This window comes from Excalfactoria chinensis, chromosome 1 (genome assembly GCF_039878825.1).
Source record: "Excalfactoria chinensis isolate bCotChi1 chromosome 1, bCotChi1.hap2, whole genome shotgun sequence".
Taxonomy (NCBI): Eukaryota; Metazoa; Chordata; class Aves; order Galliformes; family Phasianidae; genus Excalfactoria; species Excalfactoria chinensis.
In genome coordinates, this window is record NC_092825.1 from 6,751,073 (window position 1) to 6,770,379 (window position 19,307).

The 19,307-nt window shown below is 42.9% G+C and overlaps 2 protein-coding genes across 3 annotated transcripts; one reads left to right on the forward strand and one right to left on the reverse strand.

The window, feature by feature from the left end:
• Nucleotides 1–312: 312 nt before the first annotated feature.
• Nucleotides 313–9,335, forward strand: SUV39H2 (SUV39H2 histone lysine methyltransferase). Of its 2 annotated transcripts, XM_072350134.1 has the most exons (6): nucleotides 313–354; nucleotides 1,002–1,147; nucleotides 2,058–2,729; nucleotides 4,020–4,166; nucleotides 5,669–5,798; nucleotides 6,859–9,335. In XM_072350134.1, exons 1-6 carry the CDS (start codon nucleotides 336–338, stop codon nucleotides 6,966–6,968), a joined length of 1,224 nt encoding a protein of 407 aa, XP_072206235.1. In that variant the 5' UTR covers nucleotides 313–335; the 3' UTR covers nucleotides 6,969–9,335. The 2 variants fall into 2 exon arrangements, with proteins under 2 accessions (XP_072206235.1, XP_072206246.1); XM_072350145.1 differs by lacking the exons at nucleotides 313–354; nucleotides 1,002–1,147 and adding an exon at nucleotides 665–773.
• On the reverse strand, nucleotides 9,332–19,285 carry DCLRE1C (DNA cross-link repair 1C). The gene is made up of 14 exons (XM_072350120.1): nucleotides 19,165–19,285; nucleotides 19,022–19,073; nucleotides 18,298–18,382; nucleotides 17,195–17,254; nucleotides 16,579–16,634; nucleotides 16,209–16,310; nucleotides 16,029–16,101; nucleotides 15,742–15,882; nucleotides 15,412–15,513; nucleotides 14,723–14,859; nucleotides 14,068–14,122; nucleotides 13,568–13,656; nucleotides 12,810–12,910; nucleotides 9,332–11,988 (listed from the first exon to the last, which is right to left on the reverse strand). Exons 1-14 carry the CDS (start codon nucleotides 19,271–19,273, stop codon nucleotides 11,015–11,017), a joined length of 2,136 nt encoding a protein of 711 aa, XP_072206221.1. The 5' UTR covers nucleotides 19,274–19,285; the 3' UTR covers nucleotides 9,332–11,014.
• Nucleotides 19,286–19,307: the final 22 nt, after the last annotated feature.

Consider the following 19,307-nt stretch of genomic DNA (forward strand, 5'->3'; position numbering starts at 1 on the left):
CACAGGCGTAAAGCCGGCAGGGCCCTTTGGTTCAGGACCGGGAACGTTTCCGGGCTTAAAGCCAAGTGAAAGTGGTTTCTTAGCACTATGGACATCGAGATCGGTTTATTGGGCTCTCGGTTTTTCACCGGCTGGCTCACAACTAGAAAACAATCCCTAAACGTGAAGGTATCACCGCCGGCCGAGGAAAAGTAAGCGGAACCTACGGCGGAGCGGCCCCGCCGCCCCGTGAGGAACAGGCGCGCGGGCGCCGGGAGGCGGCCGTTACCATAGCGCCGCCCTTCCCCCCTCCCCTCCCTCTGCCGCCGCCTGCGGCCCTGCGCGGCCCCTCCAAGATGGAGGGCTGGCGAGGAGGTGAGGGCGCGGCGGCGGCGGCGGTTCGGGCCGCGGCACGGGATGGGGACGGCGTCGATCTCCCCTCCCTTCTCCTCGCACTGGGCGGGCCGAGTGGGAGCGCTAGGGGAGGCCGCGGAAGCCAACGCGGAGCTCCGCGGGACCGTTACAGCCTCCCGCGTGTGCCGCGGCGCTGAGGGGACGGCCGGGGGCCTCGCGCGCTCCCTGAGGCGGGCTTGGGAGGGGGCTGGGGGGCACCTGAGGTGAAGACGCGGTGCGCGAGGGGCGGCCGGGGTAAGGCCTAATCCTTCCCTGCCTGCTCGCCCTCTGGGATGCTTCCATTATACGGGAGTTATCCCGTTCCGTTTCTCGTGAGGTTTCCATTTGCAGAAGTCCGGTGCTGCTGCGGTGTCTGCCCTCCGGCAGGGTTGCTTTTATCGGTACGCATATACATCCGTGCCCGAGGAAGTGCTCAGGGAGGGAGCCGTTTTGTTTGGCTTTGCCCCTTGGAGAAGCGCTCAGTGTGAGACGTGTGGTTGCTCACGAGGCTCGCGGGCTGGTGCCGCAGCGGTACATGGGGACTTTGGGGTGAGGTGAACCAAGTGCGGGATGGTTTCCATTCAGCCGAGACATTAAATAGGACTCTTTTACCGATTTTCTTATTGTAGCTTGGTATGTGCCATGTCTGGCTTCACATGAGACCCTCCAAGAATTATGTAGGAAGGAAAATCTGAGATGTAAATCCATTGGAATCACCAACAAGAGTCTAAAGAGTTATGAGGTGGAATATTTGTGTGACTACAAGGTAGAAGAGGTAAGAGAAACGCAGACCGACCCGATCGCTCTTTCAGCTGAAATTTGGAAGCCAGACCGAGGTAGCTGTGCTTATGATGTAAAGCAGCAGGCTGCCAAGTACAAGGCTGTTGATGACACCGAAGAAAACACCTTCTGAACTTTGCAAACAGAAAGTGGCGTAGTTAAGCACGTTCAGTGTGCTGAAGTGAGCCTTGTTTTCCCTGAAATTATGGGAATTTGGGGTTATAAAATGTTTCACCTGATATCCAGAAGTAAAGCAAAACACTTGATGCTTGTAGGTTGTAACTTGTATTCTGATGCTTCTCTGTTTGCAGCTGCATATATGTGCAGTGTTGTAGACTGTTTCCTATGGCTCGGGCTCACCATTGAAATTCAGCATCAGGATTTGACCTTGTTAACAGTTATTACAGTTGGTCCTTCTAAAATGAGTACCAAGCACATGTTTCTTGACTGTAAATACAGTATGAAGCATTTTGACCAGATTGCTTCGTTAGGAGCACCGTTGATACAGGATGGACAGTGTTTGTTAGGTTAAGTTTAGGATTTGTTGGGGTTTTTTTTGTGTGTGCTACAACTGTATTCTTCTATGCATGCAAGTCATACAGCCAGATAGTATCATTAATTGCTTTAAGACTCTAGCATCCCCCTGTTAACTGTTTGCGATCTGAGATCTTCACAGCTGTGTATTTCTGTGCCCCTTGAACTGATACGTAAAGTGCACAAAATTGTGCCGTAAATTAACTTGCAAACAGAAAAGTTGATTTTTTTCCTTTTCTCCCAGTTCTAACTGTTATATGTGGACATCCTTTCTGTACCACACGCTGTTTGTTAACTCTAGCACTCTGTGACGTTGTCTTTTGGTCGATCGAATCGTGGCTAAAACCTGTTATATGTTTCTGTATTTCAAGGGCAAAGAATACTATCTTGTGAAATGGAAAGGATGGCCAGAATCTTCAAATACTTGGGAACCTCAGAAAAATCTGAAATGCCCAAAACTTCTTGAAAACTTTCTTAGTGACAAGGATGAATATTTATCTCGGATGAAAGGAGGCAGAGCCCTGAAAGTGAGAAACAGTGTTAAAGCTTTGAAACCTGCCGTTGCAGATTACATTGTAAAGAAGGCTAAACAAAGAATAGCTCTGCAGAGATGGAAAGAAGAACTCAACAGGAAAAAGAATCATAAAGGAATGATTCTGGTAGAAAACACTGTGGATCTTGAAGGTCCTCCTATAGACTTCTATTACATTAACGAGTATAAACCTGCTCCGGGAATAAATGTAATAAATGGAATAACAACTGGCTGTGAATGCTCAGACTGCCCTGCTGAGAAGTGCTGTCCAAAGGAAGCTGGTTTTATTTTGGCTTACAATAAACGAAAGAAGCTGAAAATCCAGCCTGGCTTGCCCATCTATGAATGCAATTCGTTTTGCAGGTGTGGCCCTGACTGCCCTAATAGAATAGTACAGAAAGGTACACAGTATTCTCTTTGCATCTTCAGAACTAACAACGGCCGAGGCTGGGGAGTGAAAACCCTCCAGAAAATTAATACCAACAGTTTTGTGATGGAGTATGTTGGAGAGGTATGTATTTATCTCATATGGATTGTTTTGAAGGAGAAAACAGGCAAAAATCCTGATGAGCTTTCTCTCAGTTTCATCACTTCCTGACTTCAGCTGTATAAGTCTACCTTTGAATAGAAGAATACACTGAATAGACATTTGTGCTGGCAGTAAAATTACATTGTCCAAAACATCCTCCATTCCAGAGGCTGGATACGAAGAGGACACATCTTTTGTGTCAGTAAATAAGTATTTTTGATAATTATTTCAAAATTCTAGCATTTCTCAAAATGGATCCTCCTTTTCTTTCTTGGCAGTTGTATTCCTTGTTGGTTTTTTTTCCATATCTTTATTGTAGTTCTTGCTGTTCCCTAGGCACAGTTGTCACCAAACTCTGCACCCAGTCAGTCAGTCCCGTTTCTGTTCTGTCTGCATAGCCTGTCTCGTGCTATTTCAGAACAGAACTTTAATGCTGTAAAATACACAGTTTGATTTCCTCTTGAGATTTGATCTTACTTTGTGTTACCTGGTTCAGCCTCTGTTCTGCTTCAGGGCCCTTTGCATCAGCTGCTCTTGGCAGCCTCTCCGATCCTGTTGCGTTCCTGCCACGTATCTGCTTTGCTAATACGATGACTCAAAAGAATTCATTCTGTCCCTGCTACAAATGTTTACGGTCTTGACTGTATTACCTCCATGCTCCCTGCCCCATATCATCTAACTCGTCAGGTTTGTGCCCTTTGAATTGATTCCTACAAACATGCAGGAGGCTGGTGTGATTGCAGAACTCTGTTGCTTAAAGCAAAGATGTGGCCTGTCAGAAAAATTCTATTACTTCAAACTCTATTACTTTTTATATCCGTGCTGCACAAATTGTGATTCCTTTGCTGGTTGTGCACCATGGAATGCTTCTAATGTAGTGGGTTGCAGTTTTTAAAGCTGTAGCTTCTATCAAACATTGCTGTAGTTCTTCTGCTCCTTTGGGGATCCTCTGGATTTCCACCTCTGGTTAGCATTTACCAGCAGCAAAATACTTAACTTGGGTGATATTTTTTCCTGAGCCAGCGGGATGCCGTGCATCAGCCATAGACAAGTTACATCCAAAGAAGCCTCAGTCACTAATTAATTAATTTAGCTCTATACATGTATTCTTTTATTCATTATATACAAAGTACTGTTTCAACATGAAAAAAAACACAACAACAAATGTGGTATTTTTCCTAAGCAAAATTGTTCTAACTTGTGATTTTTATTTTAATGTAGTAATAGTTAATAATATGATGCAGGTTTCTCTTTGTTTTTATCTTTTTGTAGGTGATTACAAGTGAGGAAGCAGAGAGACGAGGCCAATTCTATGACAACCAGGGAAATACATACTTGTTTGATTTGGACTATGACTCAGATGAGTTTACAGTAGATGCAGCTCGATATGGAAACGTGTCCCACTTTGTGAATCACAGTGTAAGACCTTGGTTTATATCCTGGCTGCTTAGAGAATTATCCTAATTGGGCCAGAAATATCTTCTCCTACTGCAAATATTTTCGTACTGTATTCACAATTCTTTCTCAAGTTTTTCATGCCAATGCAATCTAGGTAGTTAGACAGCACAGTGCAATGAATAGAATGCAATACTTGCTTTTACTCAGAGTGAGAGTACATACAAAAATCCAGGAGCATAAGGCTGCACAAAGTGAGCGTGTGGTGGTTGTAGGGCAGCCACTGAATCTGCTGGTTCTAAACAGCCAAAATAGAGTTGGTTTGTTTGTTGAAGTAACTGAAAGGCATAACACATGAGAAAGTCTCAATCAAATTATTGAGGAGTCAGAGATGGTGGAACTGCTGTTTTGCAGCAGAGCAGGATTTTTAGGGACGTGAAATGTCATCTTCCAGACGTTAGTAGCTGGAAAAGAGAAATTCCTACACATTCTTTGGTATTTCTCTTGCGTGAGCACCTTTTTTTCCTTCTCGGTATGAAATCCAGAACTGTTGTGTTTTGTTTGCTGTTGAACTGAAGTACGTAAAACACGAAACCTGAACTATGTAAAGAAATTATAATGATGTTCAGTTCAATAATGATCTGCTCATTACTGATGTGTGCAGACTCTATTCTACAAGTAGAGCACTACAAATACAGTACACTCGCATCTTCAGATCTGTGAGCTGAAGACATGATTGGCATTTCATGCAGGCGTGCTGGGGAAAAGCATGAAGAGTTTTAGGTATCGTCTGCTCTTCCCTTTTGAAAATGGAAACAAAACATTCTTGCACTTGTAAAGTTAAAAGTTTGACCTGAGGTTTGGCTTTGTAATATGGGATATGTGTTACTTGTAAAAAGCACGTCTGCAGTTTAACTGCAGTTTTAACAAGCGTTTTAGTGACTGTTGACTTCTGAAACTTCGTCTGTCAAACACGAGAAAGCAGCTTATAGCTCACACGTAGTTTGCCTGACACCTCCCCTCCTGCCTGTAACAGATAATTCAAAGCTGAGATTAGCAATTAAAAATAGTTACCTGCAGTATGAGAATATTATTTCTGGCCTAGAAGCAATGTTTGCACTCATTATTCCGCATTTATGTTTGTGTGGCTTAAGGTGCTAGGTTGTTGGGTTTTTTCATATTATTGCTATTATTATTAAGCTTATTAATTATTTTCAAGGATTTAGTAAGTAGATCTTAGCCTTTGTCTTTTTTGTTGCCGTATTTTGAAGTTACCATTATTTTAAGTAGGCTGTTATATACTGATAGTCTTTGTACTGTGCGAAAGGTGCCTTCTTGAAAGACCTCTGCCTTAAGCTCTGAATGGTCTCTGTTAACGCTGTTTCAGAACTGTTGGTTTTGGAACACAGATGACTTGATGATTTTTAGACTTTGTCACTAAGAACCATTTCTCCCTCTCCCAAATACTTCAGTGAAATTTACTGTGCGTTTTTTTAACAGAAACTACATTAATTTTTGCTCCACAGTGTGATCCAAATCTTCAAGTCTTCAATGTATTTATCGATAACCTGGACCTGCGTCTTCCTCGAATAGCACTGTTTTCCACAAGGACCATTAAGGCTGGAGAAGAGCTGACCTTTGACTACCAGATGAAAGGTCTGCAGGTTTTATGTTGCTCTTGAGGGAAGTGTGGGGCAGCGGTTGATTTTGTTGCAGTCCGACTAATGTCAATGTTTTAGGTCAGGCATTGCATCTCACTAGAACAGATGTCCCTCACTGACAGTGCAAACAGCGCACAACCAGAAGCTTTGTGTGCACCTCTAGTGCATTACTTCTTTCAGCACTCCTGGTTCAGAGCAAGGGGTTGTGGTTGGAACCTCTGACAAGGTAGCTTGCTTTAAAGATCTGTCACAGGGCTGCTCAAAATCGTGGTCAGGACAAAAACATACATGGTGACGTTAAGAAAAGCTTTTTATTGGAGCTGGCATTTCAGGTAAACCACTAAAGAATGTCCTTAGAAGTAACTGCTAGTGACAGTTATGAAGGCAGTTGTAACAGCTGAGTGATGTAAGGTATCATAGGTGCATATAGTGATTGTTATGCAGAGACTTTGGGAAGAAATGTTCTTGGTAAAATGTTACCACTTTCTTTGATAATTGACTTTCCATTCAGGAATTCTGTTTTCTTTTTGTTCCTTTTCCCAGTACAGTATAAGATGTTTGAACCTGGTTGGCAGTGGTGTTCTCTGTGTCAAGCTGTGCATGCTTGCAAACCACTAAGCCACATCGTATTGTTTTCCCAGCTAATTAATTTCCACAGAAGTATCTTTATGCTCCAGAGCTGTACCATGTTCTTGCAGAAGCTCTTTCGATACTGACCAAGTTCCCTTATTGGAATCTCTTCTAAACCTCCCCCTTTTTTTTGTGATGCTTGTGATGCTGATGTTCAAGGCAGGCTGCGGTCTCAGCTGACCAACATGCCTATAGGCTTGAGCCTAAAGGGCCTGAGCTCATCGAGCTTTGGATGCTGACGTGTGTGACAAGTGTTGGATAAGCAGTTGTAATGTGAGTGTTGGTAGAGTTCAGCATTGCTTCACACGCAATTCCTTCAAGAGCTGGGGTGGTAGAAAGCTTTTTGAAGCCGTTTGTCTTGAATTCCCAGCTCAATTTCAGTCTTTCCATTAAAATGTTCTTATTTGTGTTTGTCTGTATTGCAGGTTCAATAGATCTGACTTCAGATTCTGCTGATGGTCTGAGCTCATCCAGAAAGAGGATCAGAACAGTCTGTAAATGTGGAGCTGTGTGCTGCAGAGGTTATCTCAACTGAGTTTGAGCGCCCAAAGTCACAAATACTTGGTTCTCTTCTCTAAGAGTTTTAAGGAGACTCTTCTTTCATACATATATTATTCTTACAGCTTATGTAAAGAAATACAACGAAAGTAAGATGTAATGTTTGTAATTAAAATGGCATTGGCCAAAGAAAGAGATCTAGTGTTTCAGGTTGAAACTGATAATGTGGATTAAAATTTAATTTTTCTATCATTGTTATTTAGGAAGCGGTAAAGTATATGGTAAGAAAACTCTTGAAAATGTATCTCGATTTGAATATTAAATGTAAGCTCACAGTGGTAGGTCTTTTAGGAGCTGATTTCAGTGGCATAAAGTGGTGTTACATATTTTCTGTACCTTGAAAGAAGGTAATAGAAGGCATTCAATTCGAGTCCTATGTCATAGCAGACAGATCCCTTTTGTTTGTTTTGGGTTTTTTTTAGTGGTGCTACGTAAAAGAAAGGCTCAGAGAGAGAGTAGCAATAACAGTTACAGCACCACGATGAGAGGCATCGGACCAGGCCTAGAAGAAGGCTCAGAGGAATGCAGATTGTAAAAGCTCCATTGAATTCCACACGAGCAAAGTCATCGGGATTAGTTGAGTCTGGGGGTCTTAAACATCTTTAGCTGGTGTTGTGTTGTTTAGAAGCTTTATGAATAGAATTTCTTTAGTCGTTGCATTCTGACTTTTAGTTCAGATTCTGTAGGAGGTCTTCATTTCTGCACAGAACTTGTAAATATTGGATTATTATCGGTAACACACACGGTTTTATTTTCCTTGCAGCACTTTGGCAGTCATTGCTGAAAGAAAAAGAAATTACTGGCTGCAGTCTGGAAATAGAAAATACAATCATTTAAGGAAAGTTGCCTATTGCCCATCAACACTGATGCATTCTGGAGATACACGTAGTTACCTGTTAGGTGTAGAAATAGCCTGGGAATTGATTTGTATTAACAGTTGGTTTTGCTTAAGTTTTGACATACTGTGACTTTTTTTTTTAAAACCTAGTGACAGATTTTTAAGAGATTAGGCCTATTTTTCTCTTGTTGCAAAAATATTAACTTCAGTGAAGTTAGGCTAGGGTTGATCTACCCGTTTGCTGTAGTCATTTGTAACATGTTCTTGAATGTAAAGGCTGAGAAGAATACTGTTCTTCAGCTGCTTGAATCATTTTATTATTATTACCTTAAAGTTGTCTTGATCTGTTCATAATATGTGCTAAGTTTTGCTTGGCTTCAAAGACACTGAAGAGCACTTGAGTTTGGTTATGAGTGGAGTTACAGCCAAGGTCCATGCTCTGGGGATATGTGAAGGGCTTTATTCTCATGGATAAAAAGCTTGTAAAACTTGCATGTTGCTTACAAGTAATTGCTTACAAGATGCTGACAGTCAGGCAGAATGTTGTTGCTCCCTAAATGGATGCTAGCTATGTATCATAGGTCAGCTAGTTGCCTTTATAAGGTACATAGCTGTTGTCTCAGGTGAATGAAGTCAAGTACCCAGCATATATCAGTTTACTTAATTTGTTAGAAAATGCCTTAAACTTCATGCTAATTCCTAGCACTCTGAGAAGAGTGGTTCAGAGGATAACACAGGTTGTCTGCAGGTTAAGCAGCACCGTTGCATTGGCACTGAACATCCGGCTCTTTGGCAGAAAGCATCATTCTATATGCTTATAGATGTTAAAATCAGTTTCACAGTAGGAGCCAAGAGCGTGGGCCACTGAAAGTCCTGCCTGAGCTTTGTAATCTACAACACAAAGAGATACGTGTTGAAATTGTTTCACATGAGTAGGAGGAAACTTGCTTATGTTTAAACGTATTTGACGCTGAGAGGCTCAGCTGTATCCACACACTTGGATAAATGCTCCATCTAGTCAGTTGGTGAAGTGTCCCTTCTCCAGCAGTGTTTTATTTATTGAAGTGGAATGTGGAGCTTTAACAAACTCTAGATTCTCTTCTATCATTTGGAGTTGTTTGCTTTCTCTTGTATGTAGCCCAATTTAGAAACGCATTCCACACAGATGGAATCTGCAACCTCCAGCTCCTGGATCTGCTGCAGCCTGCAGCCTTTCCTTGGTACAGGAGTTCTGCAGCAGGAAATAATAGATTCCTTACCACATTGGTTTCTCTGGCCTCTGCTGTGCGAGTTGACAGAATGGTTTACCACCCTCTTGGATTTAAAAATCACAAATAAATACACGTTCAAAGACCAAGTCTTACCAGTTGTACTTGAGTTCCGTCTCTGCCTTTTTCCCAAGGCAGTGTATGTTATCACCAGCAATGAAGTAACAAACACTGTTGTTCTATAAGGATATGTATGTTACCTCCTGTGTGTTAAATAAAGGACTTTTATCTTCTGGGAGGTAACAGTATTTTGTATTTATTTGAAGTGAGCTCACATATCCAGTTTCTAATTTGGAACACCGAACAGTGTTGGTATCTACATACTCAGCGCATTTGCGGTTGGTAACTGAGCATAACGGAACGCTGCATCGCTTATAAAACTCCTGCTGTTTCTATGAGTTCAGGGGGGGAAAGTGCCAAATTGGAACAGAAGGAGAAAGGTGTTTTCCATTTCTTAAGGAGCCTCAACCAGCCCAGCTTCTGCCTTCGTTTGGCTTTGTGGTCTGTGAGCATCATCACGGCCACTGCTTCAGTTGTATGCCTGTACTTGAGAGTCAGGTAACCCGTGCTCTGTCATCTGGCTTTTTTTTGTGGTTGGCTTTATTTTCGGAGGTAGCAGAACCAATGCTGCAAGATTTATCTGTCAGACTGTTTATTTAATCCCCAAGTTAAGTCAATCTTTGGGTTATTTCTAATGTATGTCTTAGGACTGTGTACTTTAGCATATGCAGTTTGTAAGCTCAGGAACATTTTCTTCTCATGACGTGTGACCTCTCGTATTGCTTCTCTTCCTACAGTTTTTGACAAAATAAATTCAATTTAGTTTGGTTGGTTGGTTTTTTTTTCCTTGCCATTGTCATTTTTGGGGAAGAAAACATTTTACTGTTGCTGTCCTATACAGCACTGAGAGGACTGAAGTTGAGCAATCAAGAGGAAATCATGTGTCTCCTATTCAGTTCATGGCAGATTGGAACTGGTCTAAATAAGTGGGGCTCCCATCTAACTGAAGCACGCTGTAAACTCAGCCCTGATCTGAAAGTTATACTGCAGTTAGTTAAGGAATGAAGCCAACGGACGGAATTCTGTTCTATGTGACTTCATTCAGAGGCAGAATTCACTTTCAGCCTGCTTAAGAAACAAGTTGATAGATTGATCTGTATTTTGGACTTTAAACAAATCCCAGGAACGGAGAGTAGGCAAAGTGACAGTGGAAAAAACACTGATTTGAATAGAACTCAAATCATACATAGATTAAAGCGGGTTTTTCTTTCCCTGCAGCTGTTTGCAGCAGCCGGATGCTGGCTGATGGGACATTTACATTTCACTGCAGGTAGCCCAAAAACAGGTGTGTGGAGAGCTGTCATACAGAAAGTCTTTTTAACTATTCAGGCCTTAAGCCTTGTGGATTGGGGAGCTCAGAGGTTACTTCTGTTGTTTGAGTCTTTTATCCTAAAAGGATTGAGATCTAACAGAAAACACAAAGCTGAAATGCCAGACCAAAACGTAATGGTAATGGTTTCAGTGTTTGCATGGTTGGTCAGGGAAGATGCCGTATTCTTCCCCCCACAGTTAAACACATGGCACTTGATTAACGCTGGAGATCACGTGTAGAAGGCAAACTCTTACAGCTCGCGATAGAAGAAAACATTTAACTTCAGTTTAGTTTTTCACCTCTAGCTTTGTTTGGTCTATTTTCTATCTAGTTTTGGCCTCGGAGAACCAAACCCTAGGAGGTAGAATGCTTTTGTAGTCCTTTTCAGAAACACCTTTGGCTATTTCATGGTAAGAAAATGAAGCTCCACAGACTGCAGAAGTCTGTAACAGTAGTACAAAAAATTGCATAGATTCGCACAGCAGTACAAAGAATAACTTCAAGTTTAAAGAGCAGATTTCACTATTACCGTGATACAATCAGTTCTACCTCTTCTCGGGAGAGTTTTTTCTCATTATGCTTTCACCCGCTGCAAGCTTCTTATAGAAGTAGTGCAGCTTATCTCGTGGAGGTATTTCAGCATCTGGAGTTAAGGGAATTTCAAAGTCAGAGGAGCTCTGAGAGTCCCTCTTCAGTTCTAGATCAGGAGTCCTGGAACTGTCACTTATTTCCACCAGCAGATCTTGAGCAGTGCCAGCTTCTGCATCTTTCTCGCAGTCTTCGCTTTTCAAGTCACAGATGCCATCAGAAGCACAGGGTGGGTTTGGGCCAAGTGGTTTCCACCTGCTGTCATCAGCTTGACTATCCTTGGGGGTCTCATGTGATAGCAAAGCTGTTCTGCTGCCACCTCTGCCGAAGCAGCTGAATTCAGCAGCATTTCTCTCTTGGGAGGTGATGAGCACTGTGTCCATTTGGCTGTCCCAGCCCTGGCTCCCTTGTTCTGATATGTGTGTCGACTGAGAAGAATTCTGGGAGGAGATGTGAGTTGAGTCACTCACTCCATCCGAATCACTGAAGAGTGACTGGGACCCACCAGCATCTGCTGAAGATGGGAAGTTGTCCTCATTTTCAGAGCTTTCATCTGCTTTGTTACACTTAAAAAACATATCCCAGCTAGGGATATCAGCATTAGACTCCTGTTGGTTGCCAGGTGTTCCATTGCAGCTTGCTGTGGAATTGACATCTGGCTCGTGGCAAAGAACCTGAGCTGTGTTTTTTTCACAATCATCATCTTTGTCATCATCGTCGTCATCATCATCATTTGACTCCTCACAGTCCAAGAAGTCTACCTTGAGAGAGGTGTAAGGTATGTTTGCTCTGTAGCTTTCCGTGCTCTCATTTATGTTTCTTTCAGCATTTTCAGGCTGTGCAGTTTTGGATGGCTTACTTCCTTCTCCTGGATATTTAGCAATCTTAGGCCTTGCGGAGGTAAGTTCTGTATCAAAGAGCTCATCTTCATCTGTCATGGAAATCAGAAAAGAAAAAGCCCTAAGAAAACTTTCTTGAGAGCACTGGACAAAATTTAATGAAGTATTTAACTCAATTGGAAGCTTAGCAGTACTATAGTGAGCGTGCTCACCTTGCCTCATACCTCAGTATCTTACAGTCTACAGGAGTTCACTCTACCACTTGGGCTTTCATTAGAATCATAGAATCATAGAATCACTCAGGTTGGAAAAGACCTTGAAGATCATCAAGTCCAACCGCAGCCTAACCAGTAGCCTATCTCTTAAAAAACAACCACAAAACAATACCACAACAACAAACCTCTGCTAAATCATATCCCTGAGTACCACATCCAAGCGGCTCTTAAACACATCCAGGGATGGCGATTCAACCACCTCCTTGGGGAGCCCATTCCAGTACCTAACCACCCTTTCTGTAAAGAAGTTCTTTCTAATATCCAACCTAAACTTGCCCTGGCGCAACTTGAGGCAACTTGACGCAACTTGATTACTCACAGTGCTACTGAATTCCATCCGAGTTCATTGACTACAGGCCTTAAGTTCTAGCATTCTGTTGGAACAGTGACTGCACTGCTAAAGGAGACCTCTTAAACAGTAACCCTCAAAGCCATTACTTGCCAAATTAGATACTTAAAAAAGGAAAAGAAATACAGCAGCAAACACATCGCCCTCCTGAAACCTGACTTCATTTAGTTTATGTTTCTCTTTTCTAGCTGTATTTCTTGCTTTAGACACAGACTGGTGAGCGCTGTGCCTTTTGACACCTCCAGTCTTTGAACTTTCATTTAGGGATGGTACTATCAGAACTTCTTACCCGTATCAGATAAGTTTCTTTTGCAGGCTCTCTTCAGTGCTCCTAAGGGCTTGTACCTGGGTTCTGTGTTTCTCTTGTATGATCTGCATAAGGGCTGTAATCTGAGGTAAAGGAACAAATCAGCACTGAGAACTCAGCAGATACTTTCAGGCACAAAAGTCAATCTTTTGACGCTGCTTCATGCCTTTCACAGGCACCGCAGCAAACGTGTTAAAGCAAATGCAGCAATAGATGGGAAAAAGGTTAACGCTTTGTGAGCTGAGACAGCTTTAAATGCTAAAAAAATCTGTCATTTTAATTTATTTACCTTAACATGTACAGCATTTGGAAACTATCTTTTAGGCCCTTGTTTAGAGATGACAGGGTTGAAAATCTGCCTGCAGGTTTATTCAATTATTGCAAAGTATCTCCTTTCCTATTAAGGAAAAAAACAAAAAGGAGCAAAAATCCTCATTTTGTTCAGATTCAGTAACATCACTACTATTCTACTCCATAACACAACTAAGCTGCCACGACCTTTAGCAGCATGTGACTGCAGGCCTGTGTGATACTGTACATGGGTGCTTTGCACACAGATTGGCAATTCAAAGTGCCCAGAGAATTTCTTTCATAGGAACTTCCTACAAATAGTACTGACAAGCAGAAAGAAGTCAATAGGTAAAGAAAAAGGGATAAATGCCATATTCAGATGCCACCCAAACACAGTTTGGACACGGATTCGGTAACCTTCACTCACAAGCCAGCTTATTGTCACTTACATTTCCACAACTTTCTCTTCTGACCCACCCACCGGCAGTACGTTGGGATACACGTTCACAGGACAGATATAGCTCAAAAAATCCTTAATCTAAATTGAAGAGAAGGAGAAACAGTTTAAGAAGTTGCATCATCAGTTGCATCATCTACTTAAAAACTGCACACAGTAGGTACTCTCCAGTTGTCTGATACCAAGAATGATAGGAGCCATAAGTCAAAACACTGTGAAAGTGTAACAATAACACAGATCTGAAAGGATGCTAAGAATTCAGCCTCACCTAACCACCTCACAGTATCACCACCTACACAGACAGTCACCAGCTCTGAAAGAAAACATCTGACACGCCAGCGATGACGACTCCAACAAGTTCCCTGGGAACCTCCACCATCCTCACTATTGTGGATCTTATCAGCCTTGCGTTCTTCCTACCGGACTTTGAGTCCTTATTTTTGCAGGTGAGAATATCCCTTTCAGTCTACTCAGTACTACAAGTATACAAACCTCACTGTACGAAGAGTGGAAGGAGAAACAAGCTCTGTATGTACTTTCTCCAGTCCTACAAAAAGAAAAATAAGAGGCACATAAATTAGATAGTTTTCAAGCTCACTCAACAGGCAAGATTAATTTAGTCTAAAACAGTCCATTTTGAGATTCAGCTACACAAAACTCTGGCAAGAAACACACCCTGAAACAGATTTCCATATGGCCTAATGCTCGCAGAACCACAGAATGGCCTGGGTTGAAAAGGACCAGTTTGAATCACCCAGTTCCAACCCCCTGCTATATGCAGGGTCGCCAACCACCAGACCAGGCTGCCCAGAGCCACATCCAGCCAGGCCTTGAATGCCTCCAGGGATGGGGCATCCACAACCTCAACCTGTTCCAGTGCATCACCACCCTCTCTGAAAAACTTCCTCCTAGTATCTAACCCAGACCTTCCTTGCCTCAGTTTAAGACCTTTCCCCCTTGTTCTATCACTGCCCATGCTCATAAACAGCCATTCCACCTCCTGTTTATATGTTCCCTTCAAGTATTGGAAGGCCACTATGAGGTTTCCCCAAGAGCCTCAACTATTCAGCTATTCCTAGCATCAGCTATTATCTTCTCCAAGCTGAACAACCCAGTTCCCTCAACCTTTCTTCATAGGAATGCTCACCGCACTATTACATTGGTTTTCTGGATCCTTTCTCCAAACCACATAGTGGAAGGTTTGATGCTAATTACATGCAAGGGATTCCCGTTTTGGCAAGTGATTCCACATGGCAGTCTGTTCCCTCGAAAGTAGTCATCGTCCTGTCAAATTCAAAGTAAAATTAAGACCAATCTTGATATTATCCCCAAGAAATTAAGCTACACAGTATCTAGCCAGACCAAATTTTCACGTCCAGCTCTTCTGAACACCATCTCTTTTCTGCTGCATTCTGCTATCATAGCTGACAATGCAACTCAAAGACCATTGCCCCAGTGCCACCTACAGTTCTACCTGCACTCTTTCAAATTGCAGCCGTCAGCATCAGACACGTTGGAAAGGGAAAGCCATAAATTACAAGCGTGCAGTGCGTGGCGGCAGGAGGCATCATCAAGTTGGTTTTGATATATTAAAATGAACGATACCTATCTGATTTAATCTGCTCTTTGTCTTAATTAACAAAACGAAGTTCAACTATTTCCAGCTATCAGCTATTATCTTTTCTAATTAAAAGTTAAGCCTTAACCTGCTAGAATTTTCATTTCCTACTGCATCAAGCAACTATTTGGGCCAAGTCCGCTCTAGGACAGCAGCAAAACATCTACAGGCAGCTCTTCATAGCAAGACTAGCAAAGGCTTTCCAAAACGATACACACCTTAGGATGTCGACAGGCATGGATCTGAGTGTATCGGTCTGTAGTTACATGGTAGAGGATTTCTGGCATATTTTTGAACATATCAAGCTTACTCACATGCACCTAAAGAAAAAGGCAAAGTTTAATCTTAATTCACTCTCGAGAGCCTAGATGTTCCACTGATGGCACACACTGAAAACAAATAGTTAACTCATTTCTGAGCACAACTGTAGTTGTTTTTAAGCACCGTGTGCACACCTTTCACATACAGTAGTTCTCTATACAGCCATTTCCAGTTCAGTTCATAATTATTACGCAGGATCTGTTGTGAAACAATTACGGAAGCATTACCTTGATTCCAAGCTCCTCACTGAGGTTTATGAATAAATATTCATATCCATAAGCAGCTTTGCAATTCAACCACACAACGTGATAGCGACTGAGAGCCGTCCAGCTTCGCACTAACTCTAAGATCCCATTCAAACACTCCTCCTGAAAGGTGTAGAAAAACACTGTGATTTGTCTCAGAAGCTACCTGTAAAGCGCTATGATTCGATAGGCAATATCACTTCACGTTTACCAAAAACTCAATAATTTATTAGTTGCTTTAAGACCTTTCACAGCCTATTTAGACTTACCCTGCTTGGTATATGATAAAATTTAGGATCACAAAAAGTGGTGTCCAAATAAACACTCTGGATGTCTTTTACTCTGAAAGAGACAAATGTGATATCAGAGTGAGCAATGCAATGCAGCACTAATATACACCATAATACGCACCAGGAACTGAATTAAAATGCAGGTGCTTTTTCTCATACCTGGTCCCTGAATGCAAAAGCTCCATCCTGGCTGCTTCTCCTTTTGCAAGCCTGAAATCCCCAGTATACAGCACAGTGCCATTTTCACCTTGAAACAGAAACCTACAAAGAGAAACATTTCCACCAGATTCAATAAAAAGCATTAACTGTCAGGTGTTGATTTGTTACTTTGCTCATATATGTCTGTGTGAGCAGAACATGGCATAAGAGAAATACGGGGCTCAATTCTGTCCTCAAGTAATTTCAGGCACCCCCAATAATTCAGTCAGTACGGCTGGGATAACCCAGCTACCCACTGCATCCACAACCATATTACTTATTGAGAACAAACCTCCCAGCAGAAACACTTTGAATACTCAATAGGACATACATGACTGATCCCGGACAGTGGCCAGCTGGCAGAAGTGTCACCTCTATGTCTTCTTTCTGCAACAGAGGGGTTAGCATTATTTTCATACTGGAACAAATACTTCTGGTACTTTGACACAGTGAAAACAACTCTCCACAGCCACTTGCATCACTTCACATTGATTCTGAATGAAAAGACAATCTCTTCACATTCCAGCAAGCCCTGGGGAGCAACAACCATCCTTTCATGGCAGATGACTGACCCAATGGTCAGTGCTGATGAGAGCCAGTCAGCCAGAAGACAGCCCTATTTCTTTGGTTCCTAGCAAACAAACATGGAAACATCCCAGGCTATGCTTCGCTTGGAGATGATCTACCAGACTTGCTAATTCTACACTTAAATATGGAGTGAAAAATTATAGAAAGAATGTGTAATTTTGAGATCCCCAATACAGAGGAAAGACCTTATCAGAAAAATCGTGATTGTTAATAACAAAAGTGGGGAACTCCTGTGGCTTCACGTTTTGGAGGAAAGAAAGATAACAGGCATTTTAAAAACAGCTCGTCCACTTCTGATGTTACAGATAGACTTTACTGCCCATTACAAACCTACAACGTTTCCTGTTTTTGTAACTTACCTCACCAGTTGTTTCATCCACTAAAGAAATCTGAGTAGGAGTTTCAACTTCCAGTGCAACCTGTAACAAAGTGAATAAATGCGTGACTTGATTTAATGATCGTGGTTCATATTTGACTAAGATTTCATCATGGAAATACCCAAATAGCCTATATCTAAATAGTCAAATTAATCTGACTTCCTGTAGAAAGTCACACATTTCTACTTCCAGTGGATAAGAAGGAACAGAGATACCTCAATTAATGTGTGCATGGTTAAAAAAGCCTGTTGGACTCTCAACAGTAAGCAGTCACGCTTCTCTGGTGGGATGACATGCTTTGCTTTTAGATAACTGTAATGCTCAACTCCCCGGCCCCAGAGATCTTGCAAGGTCAGGCCTCCATGCTGCAGCACAACTTCTCCTTACTGTTCCCTATTACCAGAAGCAGAGTTCACCAATTGCATGCAGCAAGTATTCCTGTGCTTGTATAGAGGAAACTAATTTACAGATGGCAATTAATCTCCTTGTTTTGGCATGCCCTGTGCTAACTCAGAGTCCTCCAACATACATGCTCTGCACCTCTCCCATCCTATTTGTATACAGCTGTTTTGCCAAGAAAAAGCCAAAGTGAAAGACTCCTGTCATCACCCCTCTAGGTCTGACCTCCAGCTTCTTCTCAGCTGAGCAGCCTGCTCAGAGCAGTGGGTTTTACTGCACAACTGGATTCACAGAACACCCCATCCCAAATTTCTGGGCAGTTCTAAGAGATCCATTCAGCAGGTACTCACAAAAGCTGGGAACATACAGCTTCACAGAACCACAGAATCACAGAATCCTAGGGGTTGGAAGGGACCTCTAGAGATCATCGAGTCCAACCCTCCTGCCAAAGCAGGCTCCCTACACCAGGTCGCACAGGTAGGCGTCTAAGCAGGACCTGAATATCTCCAGAGAAGGAGATATTCTCTGGGCAGCCTGTTCCCCATCACAAACAAAAATGCTCATCAATCAGACAACTGTCAGACTCAAAGACTGCTCCAAAACACAGACATGCGTGTCAAATAATATTTTATACTAAGGATTCAAACCATTTGGAATTTAAAAACTTAAAAGAAAAGAAAACTTACTACGTGATTCTCCCAAAACTTATATTTGGAGTTTGTCAACAGCAATTCCTTAGTTACTGGAGAGCAATATAATTTCACTTTCAAGCTGTAAGAAGAAGGAAAAGGATGAGTGGTTTTCTTTGTGTTCTTTTTATGTAGAGGCAAGGAGCAACCCAAAGATGCAGCAGTACCCAGCACCAAGCACACCAAAGCACACACAGGCCCCTCTGTCACCCAAAGAGACTTGCAGAACAGCAAGCCAGCAGTAGCTGTGCTGCCCCAGCCTGAAGTGGGAGCAGCAGGAGTTGCTGCACCTTGTAGAGCAGCCTTTTCTTCAACATAGCAGACCCCAAGTCTTATCTCCATGTGTCAATGCGTGTGTATTTTTGTGCAGGCATAAGGAAAGTGTGTTGTGGATGGTCACATTTACAGATATCGCTGCTTGTTTGCACACACACCAAGGTCTGTTCCAGATATGTATGGTTTCAATGGAACAGGTTGCCCAAGGAGGCTGTGGATGCCCCATCCCTGCAGGCATTCAAGGCCAGGCTGGATGTGACTCTGGGCAGCCTGGCCTGCTGGTTGCTGACCCTGCACATAGCAGGGGGTTGGAACTGGATGATCACTGTGGTCCTTTTCAGCCCAGGCCATGCTATGATTCTATGACTACACACCTGGGACAGTCTGCAGTCACTACAGCGCTACTGGGCCGTGCCAGCCAGCACACATCCACACAGTTCAGTACCTGCTCTGCAGCCTCCTCCTCAGGGCGGGCGCCCTCAGTCCCTTCATGTGATCTGAGGAGAAACGGCACAGCGGTCACCGCAGGGAGGGAAAGGAGTGGTGAGGGAGGGTTACCGCAGAGCCGGAGGGTAAGGAGGGGCTCACCCTTGTGGCAGTGCGACAGGAAATAGGCCCGTGCGCGCAGGTTGTCGCGGTCGAAGCGGTCGATGGACAGCTGCGGGTACTCACGCAGCCGGCCCCCGAACCGGCTCATGGCGGCCGCTTCCGCCTCGTGACGCTCGAACTCC

Bases quoted from the DNA above. Each gene is read 5' to 3' on its own strand.
- SUV39H2 (XM_072350134.1), top strand. The intron at 2,730-4,019 runs GTATGTATTTAT...ATCTTTTTGTAG, and splicing joins TGATGGAGTATGTTGGAGAG to GTGATTACAAGTGAGGAAGC. The intron at 4,167-5,668 runs GTAAGACCTTGG...TTTGCTCCACAG, and splicing joins CCCACTTTGTGAATCACAGT to TGTGATCCAAATCTTCAAGT.
- DCLRE1C (XM_072350120.1), bottom strand. From the start codon at position 19,273: ATGAGCCGGTTCGGGGGCCGGCTGCGTGAGTACCCGCAGCTGTCCATC. The intron at 15,514-15,741 runs GTAATGCTTCCG...CTTTTTCTTTAG, and splicing joins GTGAGGAGCTTGGAATCAAG to GTGCATGTGAGTAAGCTTGA. The intron at 12,911-13,567 runs GTAAGTGACAAT...CCTTTACCTCAG, and splicing joins GAAGAGAAAGTTGTGGAAAT to ATTACAGCCCTTATGCAGAT.